The sequence below is a fragment of the Lissotriton helveticus genome, chromosome 7, assembly GCF_964261635.1.
Source record: "Lissotriton helveticus chromosome 7, aLisHel1.1, whole genome shotgun sequence".
NCBI lineage: Eukaryota > Metazoa > Chordata > Amphibia > Caudata > Salamandridae > Lissotriton > Lissotriton helveticus.
In genome coordinates, this window is record NC_136068.1 from 897812574 (window position 1) to 897836883 (window position 24310).

Sequence of the window (24310 nt, forward strand, 5' to 3'; positions counted from 1 at the left end):
GGTTAACTGGACACATTGAGCATGGTTTCAATGGACTTTACAAACAGTTTATAAAATATTTTCAGTAATTGCACTAATGAATTTACTGCTTATATTATGGCACTGCGGACTTGGGGGTTGACCTCCCTGTTTGCCGTCTTTGATCTTTTTCGATAAATACGGCCTCCCTGCTCTTCTCCGGACAGCAATCTCTTCCTCCTACTTCAAAAAGCGTGGGTCAACCCCCAAGTCCGCAGTGCCATAATATAAGAAGGCTCTCTGCTGCCGCGATTTTCTACATAGCACCAATGAAAGCCAAAACGGTTAATAACTTCTATTTTATCGGTGGCTTCTCCGGACAGTCAGCCTCTGGGAATAACCCCCTTTAAAGTTCCTTAATAATAAGGATACATATGCTTACAGACTGATCTATCTAGACAGAGATCTGGAAGTAGCGCAACAACTTCAGCATATAAATGAGTCGGATAGAGTTTTAACAAAGAATCTGTCCTGAAGGTGTCCGTATTCTCAAAAATAACCGAAACGCCGCGTCGACATTTGTTTGTTCCCGATCCTTGTTTTTTTATCAATTTTAAATTGTTGTAAAATGTGTAATCATGTATGATGCTATTGATTATTAAATTGTGTGATTTGTAGATATCTATGTTCATAAATATGTTTTTAAACACATTATAAATTCCAAAACTGTCTCCAAACAGCTGTAATAAATATTGACAAACTTTCTCTGTTGACAACAGCCTGTTTGTTTGCTAACTACATCTAGCTCTACTTTGCCTCTCAATAATAGTAACTCAACATTAGTTTGTTTTAGTGTGACTATCTCATTCACAGTGGTGTGTTTGAACAATTGTTCTAGCGGATAGAATAGCCAATTTGCTTGCTTATGGGACAACCCTTGTTTCTCTACTTATTTCCCCTGGTCCCACAAACCAATATAGGGGGCCTCCTAACCTTTTTTTACAAACCTACTTATACACAGTGTCTGCGATGGGTGCAAGAAGAGTCCTGACAATCCAACTTTAACCACACTGTGGGAAAGTTTCTAATGTTTACTGCTCTGGTAAGAGCGGCCCGACTGACTTGGTGCAAAGATAAGGAACCACTACAGAGTGCAACTATTAAAATATTGATGGTGGACTGCTTCACAGAACTGCTGCACAGGTACACTTTGGAAATGAACAGATCTCATACCACAACAGGACAACACCCAGGCCAACATGGACAACTAAAATTAACAAGGAATTTACAGAACTCTAATGCAAACATACTGGAATACACAAAAGGTATCTCCAGGAATCCCAGATTCAAATTGAGCAAGTCCTATTACCTATACTAAGCCTGTCACAGAACAAAGGGGGCATATATCCTGGGGCCATTGATTTCTACCCAGGGGCAAGCTACCTGGGGCATATTTTGATTCTACAGTCAGATTGTAGACTGTTTAGGAATTACATGGAAACTATAGTTAAACCAATTGAAGAGATTACCAGCTGGAAGTTGGAGCTCGACCCACCGATCTTTTTGATGGGTCACCAAAATAAGCTTAACGGGTTGAAAAACATTTATAAATGTAATATCAAATTAGCCCTAGTCCTGCCCAAACGTGGCATAGCTAGGTGTTTGAAAGCAAAAGAGGCATATAATATAGTGAACTGGTTAGCATGGAGTAGGGCTGAGGCAATGGCAAACCGCACAACTTTTAAGGGGTAGAGTGGGACTCAACCACTGATTGGGATGCAATATTGATTAAGTTTGTGGCTAAATCAGACACTAATCCAACATAGGACATCAAAAGTAGAATAATAGCGATTAAAAAGGGATCATGGAGCAATGGTGGCTAACTCGCTCACTGGAACAACCTAGAAAAGCCCAATGACATGGGGAGGGGGGGCAATTGATGGGGGAATTGCTTGTCAGAATACCTGGTGCAACAAATGTATTTTGTTATGCAATTGACTGCTAATTACATTATTTCTGAGACTGTAGAGCAACCAACTGGGGGCAGAGGGTTTAAAGTGTGGGAACGTGGTAGTTTGGAGTTAGGTTAATGAAATGTAAACTCTGACAGGTGTTTGTGAGTAAATATACAGCAACGGACATGTAATGTTTCCTCACCCACCCCCAGACATGACCCTGTTTTGATGAAGTAGGGTGCTGAAGTTGTAATTGCCTCTTGTCCTGTACTAAAAATAAAAAAGCTACTTGGAAAACGCAAACAAAGTACTTCTGGCACGGGAATGCAGCTGTAAAAAGCATCACCTCCGCACCACACAATTTTAGTCTGTCTCAAAGCAAGGTAGAGGAATGTAGATAGTCAGAGGATAGCCTAGCCTTGTTATACAACTAACATGTAGTAAAAGGGCCATTTCATTGCGGCATCAGTTTCTTCTGCCAAGGGGCTACAGTCCATTGCCTGAGAGGCTTGATGCATATTCCGCAAAGCTGCAGTAGTTTTTATAAAGTGGGTTCCCTGAAGGAATTGTTTGCTGCTCAATAGTGTCCATGCTGTACTACTACTTCTCCACAGAACGCAATATGTGGTGCGTATTAGTTCAAATTTCTTACATTGCTTTCACACACTGGTCTCATCTGCTTACCAGCCATGCTGCTTTAATAATCTTTTTCTACAAGACTTTCCTGTGTATGCTGTCATGGCTACTTCTAAGCAGTACCCAAAGCTTCGAAAGGCACAACCTGCCACATCATTGCTTCACACAAAACTAGATTTCCCAGGTTTCATAATGGCTATATACTGTTCCTCGGTGCTAAACAGGCAGTTTTCTGTAGGCATACAACAACTTTGCATCAAGGGCTTTGTAGCTTTAGCCAAAAGAAAATAACAGCATGTGGCTTTTGTGGGTGTAGGAATGAAAGATCTGATCTAAATCTTAGTGCCCCAAATTTTAGATATGAAATATGTAGAATGCCTGGACATTGCCATATGCAAAAATTATGGCACTAATCAGAAACGCCTCTAATATTGACATGCAAGTACTCAGGAATTTGGAAACCTATCCCCACGGGTAACCAAAAAAGACAAACAAGTGCATTTTGGAACTTAGTATTTTTTTACAACAAAACAATGTACCCAAAGACTGCATCAAACCTTTAAAGGGACTTGCTATATGTACTGTAAATTACAACCCGCTTTTTCAAATAAACCCAAAACTGCTAACTACCTAAGAATGCAACCTGATCAGCAGGTCATGCAAGAATCTTTGCAAACAATGCTTTAACTCACCATGTGCTTCTTTATGAGAATTCTAGCCTGCGATTGGTGAAAAATTCATCTTTGTAAGTTTCTATATAGGCTGCATAAGTGAAAATATATGCATTGGCAGATAGACCATGGACTAAGCACTTCATGACTGCCAATTTCAGCTGCCACACAGCTATTAACATTAGTTGCAAGTTCCCTGAGGGCATGTTTTCAATTACAGCACTGGATACATGGACTGAAGAACATGCATACTGTACATGGCCAATCACTGAGGAAAGTTTATAGCGTGTGAATACACAGTAGGTATGAGGAGTTTGGAGCACAAACTGAAGATCATGGAGTGCATGCACCAACAGTGAGAGTCCTGCTACATTGAAGGACATTAGTATTTAGGGCCCTAAATGCTAATTATCTAAACGTCGTAACCCACCCAAACCGATTAGTTTTTTCTTCCTACTGAGATACTTGCACTTTTTTCCCCATAAAATATGCTGGTCAACACTTAAATGCAACCATGTATTATCGGTGTAGTAGGCATGCTTTTTCCACTAATACAGGACTGGGTTTCTACCTGTAAACCAGCCACAAATCCTTTAGAGCGAACCACAAAAATACACTAAATTGCCTAATCTTCTTGTATCTTGGCACCAAATCAGTCAGGCTTAGTTTAGAGGCAATGCGCAAATTACACAGCATCTCAAACAGGAATAAAGTGAAAACACACGAAAACTCACAATTTAGAATAGGTTGCATTTTAATAAATTATTTAAGATCAAAATGACAAAACAAATCCAGTCATTAGAAGTGGAGGTATACAGCTTAAATGATGTAGATAAAAGTAGCCCTAAAATGCACAAAATGTCAAGGGTATTTGGTTGCTGGAACAGGGCAAAGTCAAGTTCAGGCTGACCGTGCTGGAGTGCACGCAGGGCACAGGCCAAGAGTGGTCTGCTGGGGATGTTACCTTACCTCCTTGGTGCATGGTGTTGCATCGGGTTGTCTGTTTTGATAAAGCTATGAGGCGAGGCTTTGTGTCACTGTTTCAATGAGCTGTGTTGCAGGGCATGGTCACTCTGTTCGTTCCAATGAAGCTGGCAGTTGTGCGAGACATTCCACTGCTCAGCATTGATTTCAAAGAGGCTGGCTTCTTACAGGGAGTCTTTGCATCACTTCATGACTGATATGGAGGACCCTTCCATTAGGCCTGGAGGAGCTCTGTCAGCCCAGGCCCAGGACATGGGGGAAGCACTACTTGGAAGATATTTCCAGCGAGAGCAAACCTGTATGCTCTTTACATGTCATCTACCACCCGCCCGGGGACAACTTCACCTTCACCCAACAACTCATGGACACGATCTCATCCAATGCCGGTCGGCAGATCACTCAAATTTACCTGGGTGACTTCAATCTCCACTGGAACGATCAGAAAGACGCAGTGGTGAATAGTCTCAAATCCTTCCTCAATGCGCTTGACCTCACCCAAATCTGCAACAGCCCGACACATGACAAAGGCTCGATCCTCGACCTGATCATCGCCAAAGAGGACTCTACCCAATTGGGGTCGATCCAACCCTGTGACTGGTCAGACCACCACATTATTACTTTCTTCATCAACGAAAAAGTTAAACCTAACACGGCTCAACCCACCAAATCCAAGATCTGGAAAAGGGACATGAAGAATCTCAAACCTAACTCCCTGCCTTCTCACACTTGCAGTCTCCTCCTTCCCCCTGCAGGCGCCCCTGATGTTCAATCACTGACTGACCTTTACCTCGATTCTATGAACTCAATAATCAACGAAGCTGCCCCCCTGCAACTGGAGAGTCTCCACCAAGAATTCGAACCCTTGGTATGATGGCAGACTCAATGAAGACAGACATGCTATGCGAATGGCAGAGCGCACCTGGAGATCTGACCCCTCAGCACTGCACCTTAAAACGCTGAAGAACAAGAGAAATGCCTACTTTAGGAAAATCAAGCGTCTGAAATCTGACTTCTTTAGCCTCCAGCTGGACCAAGCAAAGAACCGACCAGGAAAACTGTTCGAACTAGTCAAAACTCAAACCAAGATGCAACCTTTACAATCAAACAGCACAACAAGCGATATTCCACACTGTGAAGACTTTTCTGCTTTCTTTAAGCTAAAGACCGACAACATAAGAAGTGATCTCCTCAATGATGTAAACCGATACTCCAGCCCCATCAGCATGACTACCACTCATCCTAAAAACAACGCATCATGGACGTCATTCGACACCTACACTGAAGAAGCAATTCACAAACTGCTCGGCACCTTGAAGCTGAAGCCCTCTAATCACTTCAGACCCCCTACCGGGTAATGCTGTGAAAGACTTCACCCCCTGCTCCTCCCACTCTGGACCAAAATCATTAACAGCTCCCTTCAACAAGGACTCATCCCAGACTCCCTCAAGGTGGGGCAAGTCACACCTATACTCAAGAAACCTACAGCTGACCCGGCGGACCTAAACAATTATCGCCCTATCACCAATATCCCCACCTTGGTCAAACTACTGGAAAAATGTGTACAACTCCAACTGACAAAACACATTGATCAGTTTGACCTCCTCAACCCTCAATCAGGCTTCAGAGCGAAACACAGCACGGAAACGGCTATGACACATAATTGATGACGCCCTCCAAATCCTTGATCGCAACGATTCGTGTCTCCTCATCCTTCTTGACCTCTCCTCAGCTTTTGATACTGTCAAACATGAGACCCTACTGGAGCTGCTAAATACCAGAATGGGTTTATCCGGGACTGTTCTCAAATGGTTTACTTCCTTCCTACATAACCGGTCTCAGAAGTTCAAGATCAACAACGTGCTGTCCTCACCTCTGCCTGTAACTTTAGGCGTCCCACAAGGATCCTCCCTATCCCCCACATTGTTCAACCTCGTCATGGAACCACTCACCACCTTGCTTCAAGCATCTAATGTACACTTCCATATGTACGCCGATGACACTCAACTTTTATCTCAAGCTACAATCCCCGGAAGACATCAAGCTTCTGAACTCCACACTCAGAAACACCCATCATGGTTGGCCGATAATCACCCCAAAATAAATGCTCTGAAAACTGAATTCCTTCTGATCTCACCTCCCACGAAAATTGCCATCACCCAAACCTGGCTCAATCACCTAACTGCGCTCAATGTCCAACCCACCATCGTGGAATCTGCGAAATCCTTAGGTATCACACTTGACACCAAGCTCAACATGCAGCAGCACATTAGCAAAGCAACTAAAGGAGCAAACTTCCAAATTAACACTCGGAGGAAACTTAAACCCTTCTTCCCAGCTAAGGACTTCCAAAATGCTGTACAAGCCCTAGTCATCCCTCGCATAGACTACGGAATTGTGGCCCTTAGCGGACTCCCCCTTTCAACAACCGCACCCCTAAGAGCCTCCTTGAACGCTGCCGCGAGACTCATCACTGGTTCAAGGAAACATTCGCATATATCCCCCGACTTAAAATCCCTGAACTGGCTGCCTTTTGAAGCCAGAATACAGCTGAAAATAGCAGTTATGACACACTCGGCTGTACACCACAAGTCACCCAGCTACCTCACTCAAAAGCTGACTATATCTGGAGGCTCGAGATCCAATAGAAGTACAAAAAATCTACTCCTGAAATCTCGTAGATTCCGGAAGGAAAAAACATGCAAACACTCCTTCTCAGGAATGGCTCCCAGGATCTGGAATGCACTCCCTCCTGAAACCAGGCTTATCTCCTCCACGGCACTTTTTAAGAAAGAGGTAAAAGCCATCCTTATGGCTAAGTTCACCTGAACTCTATTGTTGCTGGAACAGAGACTTTTGCACCGTTGCTGTAGTACTGGTTACCCGATTGTCTGTTGGTATTATATTTGTACAGGACTGATATCCTATTATGCTATTTCACTTACTACCGACTACTATATTGTACCCAATAGTTGGTCTAACCACCTTCTTGCTGCCCCTACCCCTTGCTTCCTGCAAGTTTTAAGTAAGAGGTAAAAGCCATCCTTATGGCCTAAGCTCACCTGATCTCTATTGTTGCTGCATCAAAGACTCTGCACCGTTTTGTATTATTAGTCACTTGATCGTTTACTGATATCATATCTGTACATGATTGCTATCCTATTATGCTACTATATTGTACCCAATAGTGTATTAATCACCCTCCTGTTGCCCCTACCCCTGTCTCTATAAAGCGCTCTGATATCTGCAAAGATCTTGTTCGCGCTATATAAAACTTTGAATAAATAAATAAAATAGTGGGTGAGGTAATCAAGAACTAACTCAACCATGGCTCAGGCAGGTCCAGAACAGCAGGTCACCTGGGGAGCTGTAGGAAGGCCCCTAGAGCTTGCTGTGTTCCTGTAGCACAGAACAGGTTAGTCAGCTGACCCTTGGAATCCCTAAAGTGGCCTGGGATATGTGCAGCAGGGCAGTACTCAGGCAGGGCAGTTCCTCTGTAATAACCATTAGTCCAGGAGCGAACTGAAGAGTGGGTCTGAGTGTCCCATTTCAATACTTTGTTTCCCCTTTGATTAGGGACAAGCTTCTGGAGTTTCCCCTTACAGAAGTGTCTAGAATATGTTTCCACCTCTCCGGTCTCAGAACGACCAGGATCACAATGGACTAGTGTGCAGTACTATGTGTGCGGAGGGAGCCCCTCCGAAGTGCATGTGTGGTAGGTGACAACTTGGACCCCTGCCATCTTGCCGAGATGCGCATCCTGACAATACCTAATGCCCACCTTTTGTGATGCTGTCTGGGAGGAATACACAAAGGCCAACTTCCAATTACACCTAGTCATGTGACCCAGGAAACAGGCACTAAAGGGTTAGCATAAAGATACCAACTTTCTAAAAGTGGAGTTTTCCAGATTTGTGACAAAATCGGACTGTACCATTGAAGAGGGTTTTAAAATGCAATTCTTAAGATACTAAATTTGCCATTCCTACCTACTCCAAAGCAAAAGTTAATAGTAACTGTAATAAGGTAACCATATGTTATCCTATGGGAAAGGTAGGCCTTGCAATAGTGGAAAATGACTACGTTTTTCACTATCGGGATAAGAAACGTAGAAGTACATAACCAACATTTTTTATTACAATGCACCCTGCCCTATGAGCCGTCTAGAGCCTACCTTCGGGGTAACATATGTAATAAAAATGGAGTAACAGGCTTGGCAAGGGGATCATTTTGTGAAGTCAAATTGGCAGTTTAAACTGGACTATAGGGTCAAATGTCAGGCTGAGACATTGTTACTAGACTACTTAAATCGGCGGCGCATAAAGTCCTTCAGGCTTACCATTAGCATTTCATTTACTAGCTCTGGATGTATGGCGCACCTCTTTTCTAGGTATTTAAGTAAATTAAATATGCCTACCAGGTTTATGCCAATTGTACCATATTTTAAAACGCGAGCATGAGCACTTAAGCACTGGTAAAGTGTGAGGAAAACCAATTCAGTAAAACAGGAGCGAAGGCAAAAGGTTTGGGGATGACCCCTGCCGAGAGGGTCAAGTGCAACACTAGCAGAACCTAGGCCCTTCGAATTAAAAATTATTATTGCTGCAAGTAAACACATAGGGGGGTTCTGCGCAAGCAGCATTCTTTGGCAGAACACCTCCCCTCCACAACAATCTCCTCCATCCTAAGAACTCCTTGTCAGACTTAGACAAAAATTTGTCTTTGAGTGAATGCAGACATGTAGATGACTAGGCACCACAACTCTCATACCAAGACAGTTTTAGTCATTCTCCACAGGGCTGATCTAGCACACACCAGCTAATTGGCTGAATGAAATTAACGGGCCAACACTGAAGCATTGCCAATTGTGTCACTGAAAATCTGGAAATCAAAGTCTGACAATACTGGGGCGAAGGGGTTCAAATTTTTCCAATAATACTCAGCAAGGCACTCTTCCCTTTCGGCATCTCTTGACAAAATATCACAAAATTCAATGGAATGAGAATCAGAAGGACAAGTGATTTATTAAGAGTGAGAAAAAATACATTTGTTTAACCCATTCAGACATGAGAAAAGCATTTGATTTAGGAAATAGACAGATTAGTGACGACTTCGGACTGTCAGTGAATCATGGTTAAGGAATCATGTGCAAAGAGGCAACTGAGCTCCGTGCACCTTGCTCTATGAAAACCCTGCAGAGCATGATGCAAGTCAGTCCCTAGAAATCCTTAAAGAAAATCGGTTATACATCTTCATTAAACAGAACACAATCCCTAGACCTCTGATGCTTCTTGAGAACACATGCTAGAGACGGTTAACAAATGTAATTTGCATACCTCTGCTTGCTGCAGTGAAAAGACCAGTTTGTTCTGCTTCTGCTGCAGCATTTGACTTCCTTGTTCTTCCTGTTGCAACTTTTTTTTCAGCAAATCTACTTCAGCCTGCAGACCATGCTCTTTTTCCTTGGCTTCAATAGAAAGGCATTCTAAAAATATATATAAACATGTTAAATGAAGGCAATTAAAAAATATATATATTACTTCTAACCAGCACTGGTATGCTTCACAACTTTTCCTTTAGTGCCAAGTAGGAGTTTGGCCCTTATGAGTTGCACAAGGAGTAAGTGATACCTATGAAAGGCCGAAGACAACCAGTTACTTAACCGTAAAAATGTTTTTGTAGATTCTTCTGGAGTCGTATTCTATGCACAATTCGGTCATCCAGTGGTTGAGTCCAAAACTGCCTCTGCTCTTGGTGTGAGTCAACGTAGGCAAAACCTGAACATGTCCTCAACCACAAACACGCAACACCTCAGTTTTAGGATTTTTCTCTCCTTCACTTCAGTCCTTCATTGGGGAGGTGGGAGTGTAATACGAATCTAGAAGAGCTTTAAGATGCGAAACCAGTCACAGGTCTTTCGCAGCACAAAGTCCTTTCAGAGCCAGAGTTAGATCTAGCTAGATGAGAGAAAGAAAAAAATGAAAGGTGGAGTAGAGGGAGATCGAGAGATGGAGCAAGGGCTAGATAGAGGATCGAGAGAGAGAAGGAGGGAAAGATGGAGCGAGGGCTAGCTATAAATAGATTGGGGGAGGGGGGGGGAGCGCATAGGAGACATTTCAGTCCATGAGGTATGAAAAGGTACCATACTGTGATGAAATGGTTGTATATGCTATACCTGGCACCTGTACCCCCACCTCCCCTTTAGTAGTTTTGCAGCTTGAAGAGTTTTCTGGATACATATGCTGTGCATTATTCTGCCAGCAGGTAGTGGAGTCCTGTTGGAAGCTGGCTCTGTATATACTATACCAAAGTGAGGTATAGTGTGCACAGAGTCCAGTGGAACCCCAACGGTAGGCAGAAGTAAAAGTAGATAGCTGCTTACTCTCCATTTGTGGTAGTGTGGTCTAGCAGCAAGGCTTTTTTCAGAGGACAGTGTTAAGCATTTATTGTACACACAGCCAGAAAATAAACTCGCACTCAAAGACTGAACTTCAGACCAATTATTTTTGTATAAAAATATTTAACTTATTTTATTTTCTAGAACCAAGCAAGCCTGGCACAGGCAAGTGATAAACACGTTGCAGTAAATATACAGTTGTAATACAGTTTGGATTGCAAGTGCAAATTGACTGACTTTACCACAGTAGTGTTACTGAACGCAATGCTTTTCAGAATACAGTACATATACTTTGTGTAAAAGTTTTAGTAAAATATCATGCAAGTTACTTTTCAGATTACTTTTCTTACACAGTGCAGTATGTGTGGATACTGCACATGGACATCTCCTGTAAACAGGTATGAGGCTGCAGGCGCCGGCTGGAGGTAGGTCAGGGGGTCACCGGATCTTGGGTCAGGATCGCCGGGGAGAACTCCTCTTGGTGTTGGAACTCGTAACTCGGGTGCAGCACGGTGCAAATGCGCGGATCCCTGCGGAGCTGGGGTCTATTTCAACAAATCCGGTGTTTACAGGAGACAGTCTTTGGGATTGAAGGAAGGCAGGTCTTCTGGGTTTCTTGAGGTTTCTGGCTGCAGGACACAGGGATTTTGCTGGAGCTGGTTCGAGGTGGGGACAGGCCGGTAGGGCTGGGGCCAAGAAAGTGGGCATCTTTTTCTAGTTAGCTTTGGCATGGCTGGTCGGTCCTTTACTTCTTTAGTTTCATGTCGAACTTCTTGGTTCAGGGCTGCCCCTAAATACTGTATTCAGGGGGCGTTTTAGAAGTCTCAAGGTCAGTACTAATGGGCTACTGACCTTAAGCCGACCATACCCTTGGTGTGCTCACCCCACGTGGATGAGTGAGCACAGTCTCATCCGGATTGGGGAGTGCCTGCCATCTGCAAGATGGCGGGCACTGAAGAGTTGGCTTCACCTCACCTCCCTCACCTGAGGGGTGGGGTTGTCAAAGGTGGATACACCTTCTGGGCTGGTTAATTGTTCCCACCTGTTTTCCCTCCTTTTCGGCGGGAAGACAGGAAGGGGCCTGTTCCTGACAGTAGCAGAGGCTGGGGGTAGCATTACAAAGGCTGCCAGGCCTTTGAAGCCCCCTGCCACAGGTGGCTCTTCCTGGCCTGGGGAGGTTGAACACCTCCTCCCAGGAAAGGCTTGGTTTCTGGGCTCAGGGATCGAAGGCTCAGACCCTAGGGGTCCAGCAAAAATGTCTTGTGGTGAAAGGCTGGTGTGTGCCAGTCAAGGAACCCACCAGAGGCTGGTCGTTTTTTCGGGGGGCATCTCTAAGATAGCCCCCAAAAAGTCCATCTCTGTGCATTAGATTATATAGTGGTATCCCCTCCTGGGTTGATAGGGAGGGAATCTGTCCCACTCGGGCTTCCTTGTTCATTTGAATGTACACAACATTTTGCAAAGGTGTGTGAGGATACCCATGTCGATGCTGCCCATATTGCGCCTATAGGTGTTTGCTAGAAACACCAGAGTTGTCCCCTTTTCCTAGTTACGTGGGCTCTGGGGCAAGTGGACAGCGTCATCCCCGCCCTGGAACAGCAAGTATATCGTTTCTACTATCCATCTTGAGATTGCTCTTAGTAACGGGAATCCTTGGTTGCCTTGGCCAAGGATACTAACAACTTGTTTCCTTTGCAAAACTCCTTTGTTTCTTGCAGAGAGTACATTATAGCTCTCCTTACATCTAACGTCTGCAGGGCTCTTTCCATCTATCTTACGTTCTTTGAAGAAAGTTGATAGCTGTATGCTTTGGTAGACTTGAAAATGGGTCGTCCACTTTGGGCAGACTGTGGATTGGTGCAGAGAAACACCTTGTCCTTTTGTATTTGTAGGTATGGTTCCTGTGAGTGCCTTTTGATAGGATTAGCCCCCACGTTTTGCCTGGTATTGATGTGGTTTAGATTGAAGCGCACAGGTTCCCTGCCAACTAGGTTCCCTGTGCCAGTGCTTCTTCTCTTGAATATATGCCCAAAATTGGTACTTCTGCCCCATGCAAGTCCCCAATGATTGGTAGCCTGAGCATCTATGGCCTGGGAGATGAAAAGGATCTCCTGGAACTCTTTCACTAGGACCCCGCCACTTCCATTGCAACCGAAATGCCCCTGTGAGGTGAAAAACGACAAACTCGACATGGCACCCAGCCTGAGTGCCATACTAGTCAGACCTGCCTTTAGGCAAGTCAACCCTTTAGCAGGCCTTAGAGCCTTAAGGCAGGGTGCACTGTAACACAGGTGATGGCATACCTGCAGAAGTAGTTATGCGCCTAAAATACCTCAGCCAATTCTTAAATATTTAAAAAGCCAGGGAAGCCATGAGGAGTACATGGATTGTTAACTAGACAATTCGAGTTCCACAGCACCAGGATGGCTTCACTGAAACCAAGAGTGTTTTGTACCAAACTACTCCTAGTAATAAATCCACGACACCAGTGTGATTTATTACACTATGAACTCTGAGGGCATCTCAGAGGTGACCCCTGCCCCTGAAAACTTACTGCCACTGGTGTGTGCACTGGCTGGCTTTAGACAGCCTGTCACACACTCGTTTATGGAGCACTGCGTGGAAAGCCTCTGCTCTCTGGGAAATTAAACAATACACATCCTGGGCAGCGGCGTCTCTCCTCCTCCCAAAGGACAGGCCAGTGCTCTAAGGGGAAGCTTCAAAGGCCTGTTGCCATTGTGATGAGACCTCCAGCCTCTGCTGCTAGCAGATGGCAGCCACCTTAGTTCACACCCCGACCCCCCCTCCCCTCTGAGCATGAAAACTGGTGGGAAAACCTAGAATAGGTGGTGTGCCCACTTCTCCCAACTCCACACCTAAGGTGGGGGAGGCAAGGTGGAGCACATCTTTCAGTCCCCGCCACCTTGAAGATCAGGCTAGGGTTTTGCCCCCTCCCACAGGAGGGTGGCATAATTGAGGGTGTAATCACCCCAGTTATGGTGCCCATTGGCCCTAGCTGCTACTCCCCTAAATTTAATATTTAGGCGGCTCCCCCAGACCTGAAAACTACATCAGTGACAACCTAAGAAGAAATCCCTGCAGAAAAGCCTGAAAGCAAAGACTGCCTTGGCCCCAGCCCTACTGGCCTGTCTCCAGCGTCAACCAACAGACTGGTCTTGCAGCTAACACCTTCTGTAAACCCTGGGAGGACTTCTGTCTTCGAAAAGAACTCCAATCTCCTTTGGACAGCAGACCTATCCAGAAGAACCTAAACTCCAAGGAATCCAGATCCTGGCGGATCCGTGTCTTTTGCCCCCTCGGCACCAGACACCACCAGTCTGTGTGGGTCTCTGCAATCCGGACACCAAATGCAGCGGTGGCAGACCTCCTCGCCAGTGCATGCAGTGTGAACCTCAATGGGCAACCGCACACGCAGCAGTGACCCTGTGACTCACAACTTACCTTTGTCATTGCTGTTTTCTTTGTCTGCACACACTGGTTCGATGCATGCAGCATTTTTCCCAAAAGATTAGTCTCCACTAAAAATACATTGGGCGCCAGGAGCTGAAATTGAACCCTGCATCCGCCTGCCCCTGTGCTGCTAGTGTTTTATGTTTGGTGTCACTTTGTACCAACACCCACTTGGATACTATGAATACATTTAATGCAAGGTGAATGGCCCACAACTGAAATAGACTGTCTCCCATGAAAGGCAGACCTCATTTCAGAGTGTCTTCTCTCCTAGAAAAACTCCCAAGCGCGCAATGAAGCTTCAGTCTGGTCTTGGCGGGGTAGGAGGAGGCTTGGTGCAGGTCCAATTACAGTCAAGCAGATACCATTGCAGATTGATGCACTCTCCGCCAAAACCTAGTACCAGGGAAAAAGACTTCAGATTCCACTGCAGAGCCCGCATACACCACCTTGCATGGTAGATTAGCAGGAGGAAAAGTGTAAGAGCCAACCAGGCTGAGGCGGAAACATAGCTCAAATGTCCTCGACATTGGACAGAGAAGAGGTCCTGAACCTCATCATATTCAAGACTTATATCTGGGTAAGGAGGATATGCTCTTTAGATAAGCCCTGCTCACCCCCTTTGGTACCGTGGCGCGAGCAGACAGGCTTATCCCAAAGGCAATGTGTAAAGTATTTGTACCAACACTCACAGTAACAGTGAAAACACCACAAATGAACACCAGTTTATAAGAAAAAAATATTTATCTAAACTCAAAACCAAAAACGACAAAAATCCAACATAGGGAACTCAGTAAAATGTATTTAAAAAGGGTTGTTGCAAAAACAAACTTGTAGATCACAATTGCGACACTTTCTCAATGTACCTGGGAGGCGTTACGCAAAACACACAAAAGGGTGGCAGAGAAAGCGATGCGTCGGTTCTTCCTGCACTCCGGTTCCAATGCGTTAAGATAGCGCCTCTATGCACGGCGACAATCCGGTGCGATGAGACAAAATGGCGCTCTTGTTGCGATGCGACAACGTAAATGTGATGCGTGCACACCACATGGCCGTGCGGCAAACTCTGTAAACTTTGGAGCCATGACAGGCCCTGCGAAACGCTTCCTCGGTGATGCGACGACACCCTCGGTGACGGCGACACGCTGCTCTGGTGTTGTGGCGGCAATCAGCGGCAGTGTGCTTCTTCAGCGATGCGATGCCCCTGCAACACGCTTCTCTGGTGATGAGACGGCGAGGAGCGGCAACACGCTTCCTTGATGATGCGACAGCAGCGTCATGCTTCTCTCATTGCTTCGCGCTTCCAGCTCCCTTCAGCAAATAGGCCTCTCACAGTTACATGTCCACCTGGTAAACTGGAACTCCCAGCAAGGAAGTTCAGGGAAGCTGGGGGTGAAGTCCTTTTGTGCCTGGGACTTAAACAGGAGGCCAGCTCTTGTCAGGCCCTTGGAGACTTTTCTTCAGATGGACACCCGGCAAAGTTATTTAGATCTCTCCTCAGTAGAAACCGCAAACTGCAGGCCAGCCCTAGACACTTGGGCAGTACTTCTCCTCAGTCTTCAACTCATCTTCGTTGGCAGGGATTCCTCTTGATCAGGAAGTAGTATTCTAAAGTTCTGGGGTTTCAACTCTGATATTTGTACCCCGAACGTCTTTGTTCTCAGTGTGAGGGGTCCTGGACCCAGTCCAAACAAGTTCAGGGTGCCTTCTGCCAGTGCACCTCTTCCTTTGTGAGTGTGGGCCAGGGCCATCAGAAACCACAGGAGGTGGAGCCAGCATTGTGGAAGGCAGGCACAGCCCTATTCAGACCCAGGTGCCACTCCTCCCACCACTCCAAATGCAGATAGGTCTATTCAGCCTAGTGCGGACTCACCCAGCCTCCTGCAGCCACCACATCACTCACAAACCAGACAGTCAATTCACAAACAGGCAGAGGCACACAAAGGTTGAACAAGAAAATAGCCACTTTCTAAAAGTGCTATTCTCAAACACTGAATTAAAAAATCATCCTCCCTAAAAGATGCGTTATTAAATTCGGAGTTTAAGGATACCAGACTCTGATTTTCTATCTTGCTCTTATGGGAAGATATGCAGGTAAATATGATACACAGCATTACCCATTGTAACCTATGGGCAAGATAGCCTATCAATATTAAAAAACGAAATTGGCATTATTTCACCATCAGGACATGTTACACACTAGTACATGTCCTACCTTTCACATACACTGCATGCTGCCCAGGGGGGTACCTTGGGCCTACAATAGGGGTGTCCAATGCATACGAAAAGGGAGAGGGAAGGGTCAGGCCTGGCAACTGTGTACACTGCCCAGGACAACATGGTAGTTAGCAAATGCCCACATGCACTGCGGTGGCAGTCCTGAGACACCATCTTAGGGCCACTCCTCTGGGTGGCACAGTCAGTGCTGCAGGCCCACTAGTGCAAAAAGGACAATTGATGGACAGAATGCATAACCATGTCATACATTCACCCCAGTACAGAGATCTGGGCCTAAATCCATAGTTTTTTTGCTCACCATGCCATTCCAGTTTGGACCCAGCCATATGCAAATCAGTCTTGACCCTGCGCCCAATGGGAACAGTCCAGCCCGAATTGCCAGGCCAGGTCCTCCCTGGACTGGAAACCAGCATCCTAGGACCGGTTTCGGGCTGTCAGCCTTCATCAGCCAGGATAGCTTGACTCATATGGCATGGAGAGCACGGGACTCGCGTCTGAGCATATCCGTCCCACTCGGGGCAACAAATGCAAAAAGAATTGATGGACAGAATGCAGAACAATGTCATACATTCACCCCAGGACAGAGATCTGGGCCTAAATCGACTAGTAGCATTTGAATCACCAGTCCTGGCACTCAGTGCACTTTATTAGGGACCTACTGGTAAAACAAATATGCCAATCATGGATAACCAATCACAATTTAACCAGGGAGCACTTGCACGTTAGCACTGATCAGCAGTGGCAAAGTGCCCAAAGCATCTAACCCAGCAAAAACGAATTCCAGCACAGTGTCAAAAATACAGGAGGCAGAGGCAAAAAAGTCAGGGGAAACCATGCCAAGGGAGCCACGTCTAACAGAGACCATGCCAATGAAAGGGAGCCTCTGCAAAGGAGTCCATGTTGATCACAAACCCTAGCAAAGGCAAGAGGTTTGCTGGCTGGAGGTGATCTACGACTGCTTTCAGCAGCTAGTTATCAGGGATGTGCTGCAACCACCATCACTTTTGTGAACCAAGGGGTGGTGGGAATCACCAAGGAGGGCACAGGAAACTGAAAATCCTTCTGACCTACCTTGAAATGCAAGTATTGTCTGTGGGATCACAGGACAGGTACAAGAAAATGTGAAGTTGGCTTGATCCAGGACAGAGTATGGGCAAATGTGAGCATTTTGAATTGGACCTTCTGCAAGGTGGCCTTTAGACGACGTTTAATAGAATGATGGCAACAGTCCTCCAGCATGAGGAAATAGAAGGAACAGCCTTTTCTGATTTCCACCTGCAATAGGTCCTGTGTTCCCTTTGAACAGTAGGGCTTGAACCTTTTGCAACAAGATCAACACATTTTCCTCTTAAGTGCAGTCTGAAGTGGGGAGAAGATATGATATGGATTGGAAAGGAATGGAGGGGTATAAACCAATTAAATGATCACATGGACCAGTTGGTTGGATCTAATAGCTTGCCACCCTAGGAGGAAGCAGTAGTTTCTTACCTGTAACTCCAGTTCTGTAGTAGGGGTATCTCGGTTATAGTCATAATCTTGTGAATAGCCCCACCCATGTGCGTGAGCCACGGAGCAATCAAAATAGTCTCTTAAGTTATCTTCTTCTGCAGTCCTACAAAGACACTTGAGAGAAAATCAAAGACAAATAACGCATCCGAAAACTACAAGGCTACATTGGCCAGCACTTCATCTTGAAGTGAAAAGGATAGCCAAATAATATAAAATTGAACACATTTTGCAAAGTTTCACACTCAGAGAAACTCCCCTTCACAAAAATCCTTTGTAATGATAGAGAGGAAGGGTTGGACAAACAAGCCCCATAGGCTGCCATTATGTGTCTGGAAAAGGAATACTGTGCCTTTAAGGAACTCTCCAGAGACCCACGGTATCCCAGGATGCACAGCCAAAGGCCTTTTACTTTCAGTTCTTTTGGAAGGTGTATAAAGCCAGGCCTGTAGCATATAGTACATTCTCTCTTCATCCACCGGGGAGGAGGGCAGGCGCTTATGACTATAACAGAGATACGATACAAAAGGGGATGATGGACGGAGCGTTTGAGCAAATCAAACACTCACCCCCCAGTCAACTGATCTGGGTTTAATCCTTCACCATGCTTTAGCCCACTCAGCCACCCCATTTCAGACATGGCTATATGCAAATCAGTCTGACCCTGTGCCTCATGGGAACAGTCCAGCCCGAACTGCCAAGCCATATCTTCCATGGACCGGAAACAAGCATCCTGGGACCGGTTTCGGATTCATAATCCTCATCAGCCAGGCTATCTTGAATCCAGTGGCTAAGTGAGCAAGGGACTCACGTCTGAGCATACTCTGCCACACTTAGGGCGAACAAAGCGATACAAAAGGGGATGATGGACGGATGCTTGTTTCCGGTCCAGGGAAGACATGGCTTGGCAGTTTGGGCTGGACTGTTCCCATAAGGCACAGGGTCAGACTGATTTGCATATAGCCATGTCTGAACTGGGGTGGCTGAGTGAACTAAAGAATGGTGATGGATTAAACCCAGATCAGTTGACTGGGGGTGAGTGTTTGATTTGTTCAAACGCTCCGTCCATCATCCCCTTTTGTATCGCTATAACAGAGATACCCCTACTACAGAACTGGAGTTACAGGTAAGAAACTACACAGAGATCCCCTACTACAGAAGGAGTATAGTTATAATCTTGTGAATAGAATGGCAAGCACATCCCAACAAACCAAACCAGCGGTGGAGGAAACCGACAACATCACTACTGTGCAAACAGATTTCTCAACGAAGCCTGCCCAACCTGAGCGTCTTCTCTGGCATCAGAGTCCAGACAGTAGTGCTTAGCAAAGGTATGGACCGACTTCCAAGTGGCAGCCCTACAGATATCTGCAATGGGAACATTCCGCAGCAAAGCCGTTGTAGCCGCTTTGCCTCTGGTGGAATGAGCTTTAGGGTTACCCCCTAAGGTTTTGTTAGCTTTTTAGTAACATACCTCGATACAGGACACAATCCACCTAGAGATGGACTGTTTTGAGGTGGCAAGACCAGTCCTGACCGATCCATAATTGACAAACAATTGGTCTGACCTACGTACGTCTTTGGTCTTACCCAAGTAGAATTTTAACACTCTTCTGATATCCAGAGAGTTAAGAGACCTCTCCGCTGGAGTGGAAGGATGTTGAAAAAACGTAGGTAAAGTTAACGTCTGATTAACATGGAAATCAGAAATCACTATAGGGAGGAACTAAGGGTGAGTTCGCATCACTACCTTAGAAGCATGAAATACAGTGTAAGGTTCTTGGCAACACAAGGCCTGGATTTCACTCACCCTGAGGGCCGATGTAATAGCCACAAGGAAGGCCCCCTTCCAGGACAGATGATGTAGAGAAACCTTATGAATAGGTTCAAAAGGTTCCTTCATCAAGCGAGACAGCACAGCATTCAGCTCTCAGGAAGGCGAAGGACGCCTAACAAGGGGAAACACTTCCTTCAATCCCTCCAAAAAATCTTTGATTACAGGAATCTGGAAGGATGTTTGTGAAGGGCATTTCCTATACGCAGGTAATGCTGTGAGGTGAACCTTAATAGAATGGAAATTAAGGCCAGATTGAGCCAAATGCAAGAGGTATGGAAGGATGACTTCTTCCTTGCAGGTAGTAGGATCATAGTTCTTGGACGTGCACCAGATGCAGAACCTCTTCCGCTTGTAGGAATAGGAAGTCCTTGTGGAAGGCCTCCTCGAGTATTTCCATGCAATTGTCAGGCAAATTCAGGTGTCCATATTGCACTCTCTCAGGAGCCATGCCGCCAAACTCAACGATGAGAGGATGGGGTGCACCATCTGCCCCCAAACTTCATGAGAAGGTCCGGCCAACACGGCAGCCGCAGGTGGGGTTGGAGAGACCGGTGTAGCAGGTCCATGAACCACCACTGCTGAGGCCACTCCGGAGCAATGAGGATCATTCGGGCTCTGGACTGAGACAGCTTGATGAGTACTGCCGGAATCAGGGGAATGGGTGGAAAAGCATACAGAAAGCTGTTCGACCAGCTGATCCATAGCGCATTCCCCAGAGTCCCCGGTTGGTAAACTTTGGAGGCGAAGTCTCAGCATTTTCTGTTTTCGGCGGTGGCGAACAGACCTATTTCTGGAGTGCCCCACCTGTCGAAGAGGTTTCCTAGCACCTCGTTGTTTAGAACCCACTCGTGGTTTTCTTGCACCAGCCTTCTGAGTGCGTCGGCCTGAGAATTCTGCACACCAGTCCTCTGGCAAGCAGCCAGTGCCAGATTGCCTGCGTTTCTTGTGACTGTGCGCAATCGAGTCCCCTTGCTTGTTGAGGTAATACATCGTGGTCGTATTGTCCGTCTGTACAAACAAGGAGTTGGTCCGGAAGGATGGATGAAAGGCCTTCAGTGCCAAGTGAACAGCTCTGAGTTCCAGAAAATTGATGTGATACTTGGATTCCACCCGGGAGCACATTCCTTGGATCTGAAGATGGTCCGAATGCGCTCCCCAGCCGTGGAGAGGTATCTGTCACAATAGTTTGAATGGGAATGTCATTGTGGAATGGAACCCCTTAAGGAGATTCTCTGCTGAGCACCACCATCTCAGGGACTGTTGAGTGTGTAGAGACAGTTGGATCCTGTCGTCCCAGCTCCCTCGTTTCTGGTCCCACTGATCCTAGAAACATTCCTGCAGCGGCCGCATGTGGAGGCGGGCATGTGGAGTGAGGAAGATGCAAGAGGCCATCGACCCCAGAAGAGAAGAGAAGACACCATCCTCAATGTCGTAGATGGAACGGACATGAGAGCCTGAGCCTTCCGAAGGATTGATAAGCGTCGCTCCTCCGAAGGAGAAACACTTGCTGAGAGAGTATTGATGGAGGCTCTCAAGTACTGCAGGCACTGGACAGGAGTCGGAATGGACTTGGACATGTCGATGTGCAAACCAAACTGGTTCAACAGAACGGCCGTCCTGTTGGAAGTGCAATTGCGCTTCCTGGAAGGTGGAGGCTTTGTCTACCCGTACCTGGACGACTGGTTGATCAAACACTTTGTTCTTTCTCAGGTGAGCTCCACCACTTGGGTGCAGACTTCAGTCCAAACGGTAGAAGGGTGTACTGATAGTGATTGGTGCCGACTAGAAAGCGCAGGAACTTCCGGTGTTTCCGTGCAATGGGCACATGGAAGTATGCATCCTGCAGATCTATTACGCAAAGCCAGTCTCCTCTTTGCAGCGGAGGATAAATCTGGTGCAAAGACAGCATGCAAAATTAGCATGCACAATTTCTCCCTGCAAATCCATTTCTTTGCTTGTGGCAAATCCAGAATGGGCTTGAGCTCGTAGTCCTTTTTGTGTACCAGAAGGAACCTGGAGTATAGACCCTTTCCCCTTGAGACAGAGGGACGTCTTCTATCGCCCTTTGTCTTAACAGGGTATCAGCCTCTGCTTGAAGTTCGCGCAGCTGGTACAGCGAATGAACCAGTGGAATTGCTGAAGGAGGGCTGACAAAACGAAGACTGTATCCATTGCAAACAATATTCAGCACTCACTTTTTCTCCACTCTGCCAAGTAATTTTGTATGCTTCCCCGCACCGGAGCGGGTAATGGACGAGGGGGAAGTAACTCCTCAGGGCTTAGACCCGGCTGGGCCCTTATTCGCCGTGGATTGCTGGCCGCCTCTGCCCCTCTGACGCTTCTGGAAGGGCTGTTGCTGGTTTTGCTTCTGCTGTTGGCCAGCTTGACCATCTTACCCACGCCTCTGAGAAGAGTATAGTCTCTGGAAAGGACGGAAGGACTTCCGTTGCTCCTTTGGTTTCTCCAAACCAACAGATTTCAGCGCCTCAACTTCTGTCTTCAGGTAGATCCCGAGAACGGCAAATTTGCGATCCTCGGTTGTGCCTCTGGCTTGAGAGGTAAGGCGCAACCCTGACGTCTTAAATTGATGCCTTGGCAATACCCATGAGCAGCCAGGAGAGAGAAGACTGCCGCCGAGCTGATGACTTGGTTTGAGACCATCATGCCCTCGTTCAAAATCTCCAGGAAGTCTTCTCGCCTATCCCTCGGGAGGAGCTCGATGAACTGTTGCAGGGACTCCCACAAAGAGGTCATAGCGACCCAAGAGCACCGAGGCACTCGCCACTTTCATCGAGGTGGCAGCCGTACTGCAGACTTTCCATCCAGCGGAGTCCATTTGACAGCTCTCCTTGTCCAGAGGGACCGTAGACGAAGGGGCAGTCGAATGCTGCTTCTTAGCAGCAGTTACTATCACAGAATCCGGGACAGGATATGACCTCAAGAACGCCGGATCAGATTCCGGGGGCCTGTACTTCTTTTGAAGTCGAGATGGCGCAGACTTCAGAGGCCGGCGTCAGAAACAGCTCCATGGCCGATTCCTCCAGTCCTGGCACCAAAGGACAAGAGAGATGTCTGCGTTGCAGTGTTTCGAAGAACACAGGTGAAAGGAGTGGGCACCGTCAATGTGATCCCTAACTTAAATACCCCCCTCAGCAGCACATCCTGGAATGTCAAGGTCATCCACAGGCAACACTCTCGTAGGAGGAGAGTCAGATAAAGTAGGAGAATACCTTCTGTCACTGGATGAGTTAATGTATCGGGCCAGTGACCTTTTCCTCCGACGACGTCGTGACCTCGTCGAGGATCTAAGCTCACTGCAAGAGCGATGCCTCCCTCTTGGCTTTCTGGGCCTCGCAGGAACTGCCAGCCCCAGAGGCTGTGGAAGCGGAGGAGGCTGAGCCGGAACCCCAGGTTGTGGATGTGGAGGCCGGGGAGGCGGCCGCGGAGGTTTTCCGAGGAAGCGGAGGAGGTTTCCGAGGAAGCGGAGGTGTCCTGGCCTCGAGGGCAAATAGGTCCGTGAATAATCTGATTCCGGTGACTCATGGACTCTTCTCTTCTTACGAGCAGGCCTCGTGAAGATGCTCTGGAGGCAGACCTCTCTGCAGAAGAGTGCCGGCATCACCACGACCGGGGACTCTCAGGAGAAACACTAACCACAGAGGCACTAGACACCGTCCTGGGCCTAGACTTCCTCTTTGACGTCGATTTTTCCTTCCTCGACGTCGACCTCTTAGACTTCTCATCCCTGGACGTCGATCTTCTAGACGTCGACGAACTCAGACGTAGAATATCTACGCCTCAACGTCTATTTACCTTTCCTTGGCGTCGATCTTCGCGTCGACGGCTAACGGCGGTGTCGCCTCGACGGAGAGCGCCTTCGGGATACATCACGACGTTGATGGTGTGTCGACGCCGGTGAAGTCCTCGACGTCAACCTCGTCCGAGGTCTTGACGTCCTACCCCTAGATGTTGATAGTCTATGACGCTTCGACCAAGAGCCCTGGGTCGAAGGTGGAACATATTGTGGTCATACCTCTCGACACCGAAGCCATCGACCAGGTCTGGGCCTTTTCTTGACTAGGGAGCCCCCCAGAGGCCGATGCACGGGCAGAGGACGATGACAGAGTCCCTCCATGCCCAGAAGTCCCAACTGTCTCTTGAGGTCTCCTCTGCTCCAGGCCTTGGAGACAATCTTCTCCCTGTCTCCGTGTCACACAGGGTCCTCCTGGAGAAAGTGTGAGATGACAGTAGTCAGGGACATGGGTGGAAGGGAGGCAGAGTATGCATACTCTGTGGGGGTCAGACATCGCCTTTTTCCTACCACACTCAGGGCACTTGTCGAATAAAGCTGGCATTTCGACAAGAAAGAGGTGGCAAAACTTGTTAAAAAACACAGCAACTGGAAGAGGAAGACCTTGACGTCGAGTGAAACACTCAAAACACTGGAAAAGTGCCAAAAATTTAAGTTATACCCAAAAGGGAAGAGCTCAATGCTCCAGGGTCCTGCTAGCAGGAGCCGGAAAAAAACTGAAAGTAAGAGGCCTTTGGCTGTGCATCCTGGGATACTGAGGGTCTCTGGAGAGTTCCTTAAAGGCACGGTATCCCTTTTCCAGACACATAATGGCAGCCTGTCCAACCCTTCTCTATCACAAAGGATTTT

At 46.8% G+C, this 24310-nt stretch overlaps 1 protein-coding gene across 2 annotated transcripts in view; it reads right to left on the reverse strand.

The window, feature by feature from the left end:
• HMMR (hyaluronan mediated motility receptor) overlaps window positions 1–24310 on the reverse strand; it is a 472605-nt gene that overhangs the window by 177926 nt on the left and 270369 nt on the right. For both annotated transcript variants that reach the window (XM_078653402.1, XM_078653403.1), the window contains one exon: window positions 9538–9686. In XM_078653402.1, the coding sequence (XP_078509528.1) occupies window positions 9538–9686 (149 nt within the window). The remainder of the gene's footprint in view (window positions 1–9537; window positions 9687–24310) is intronic.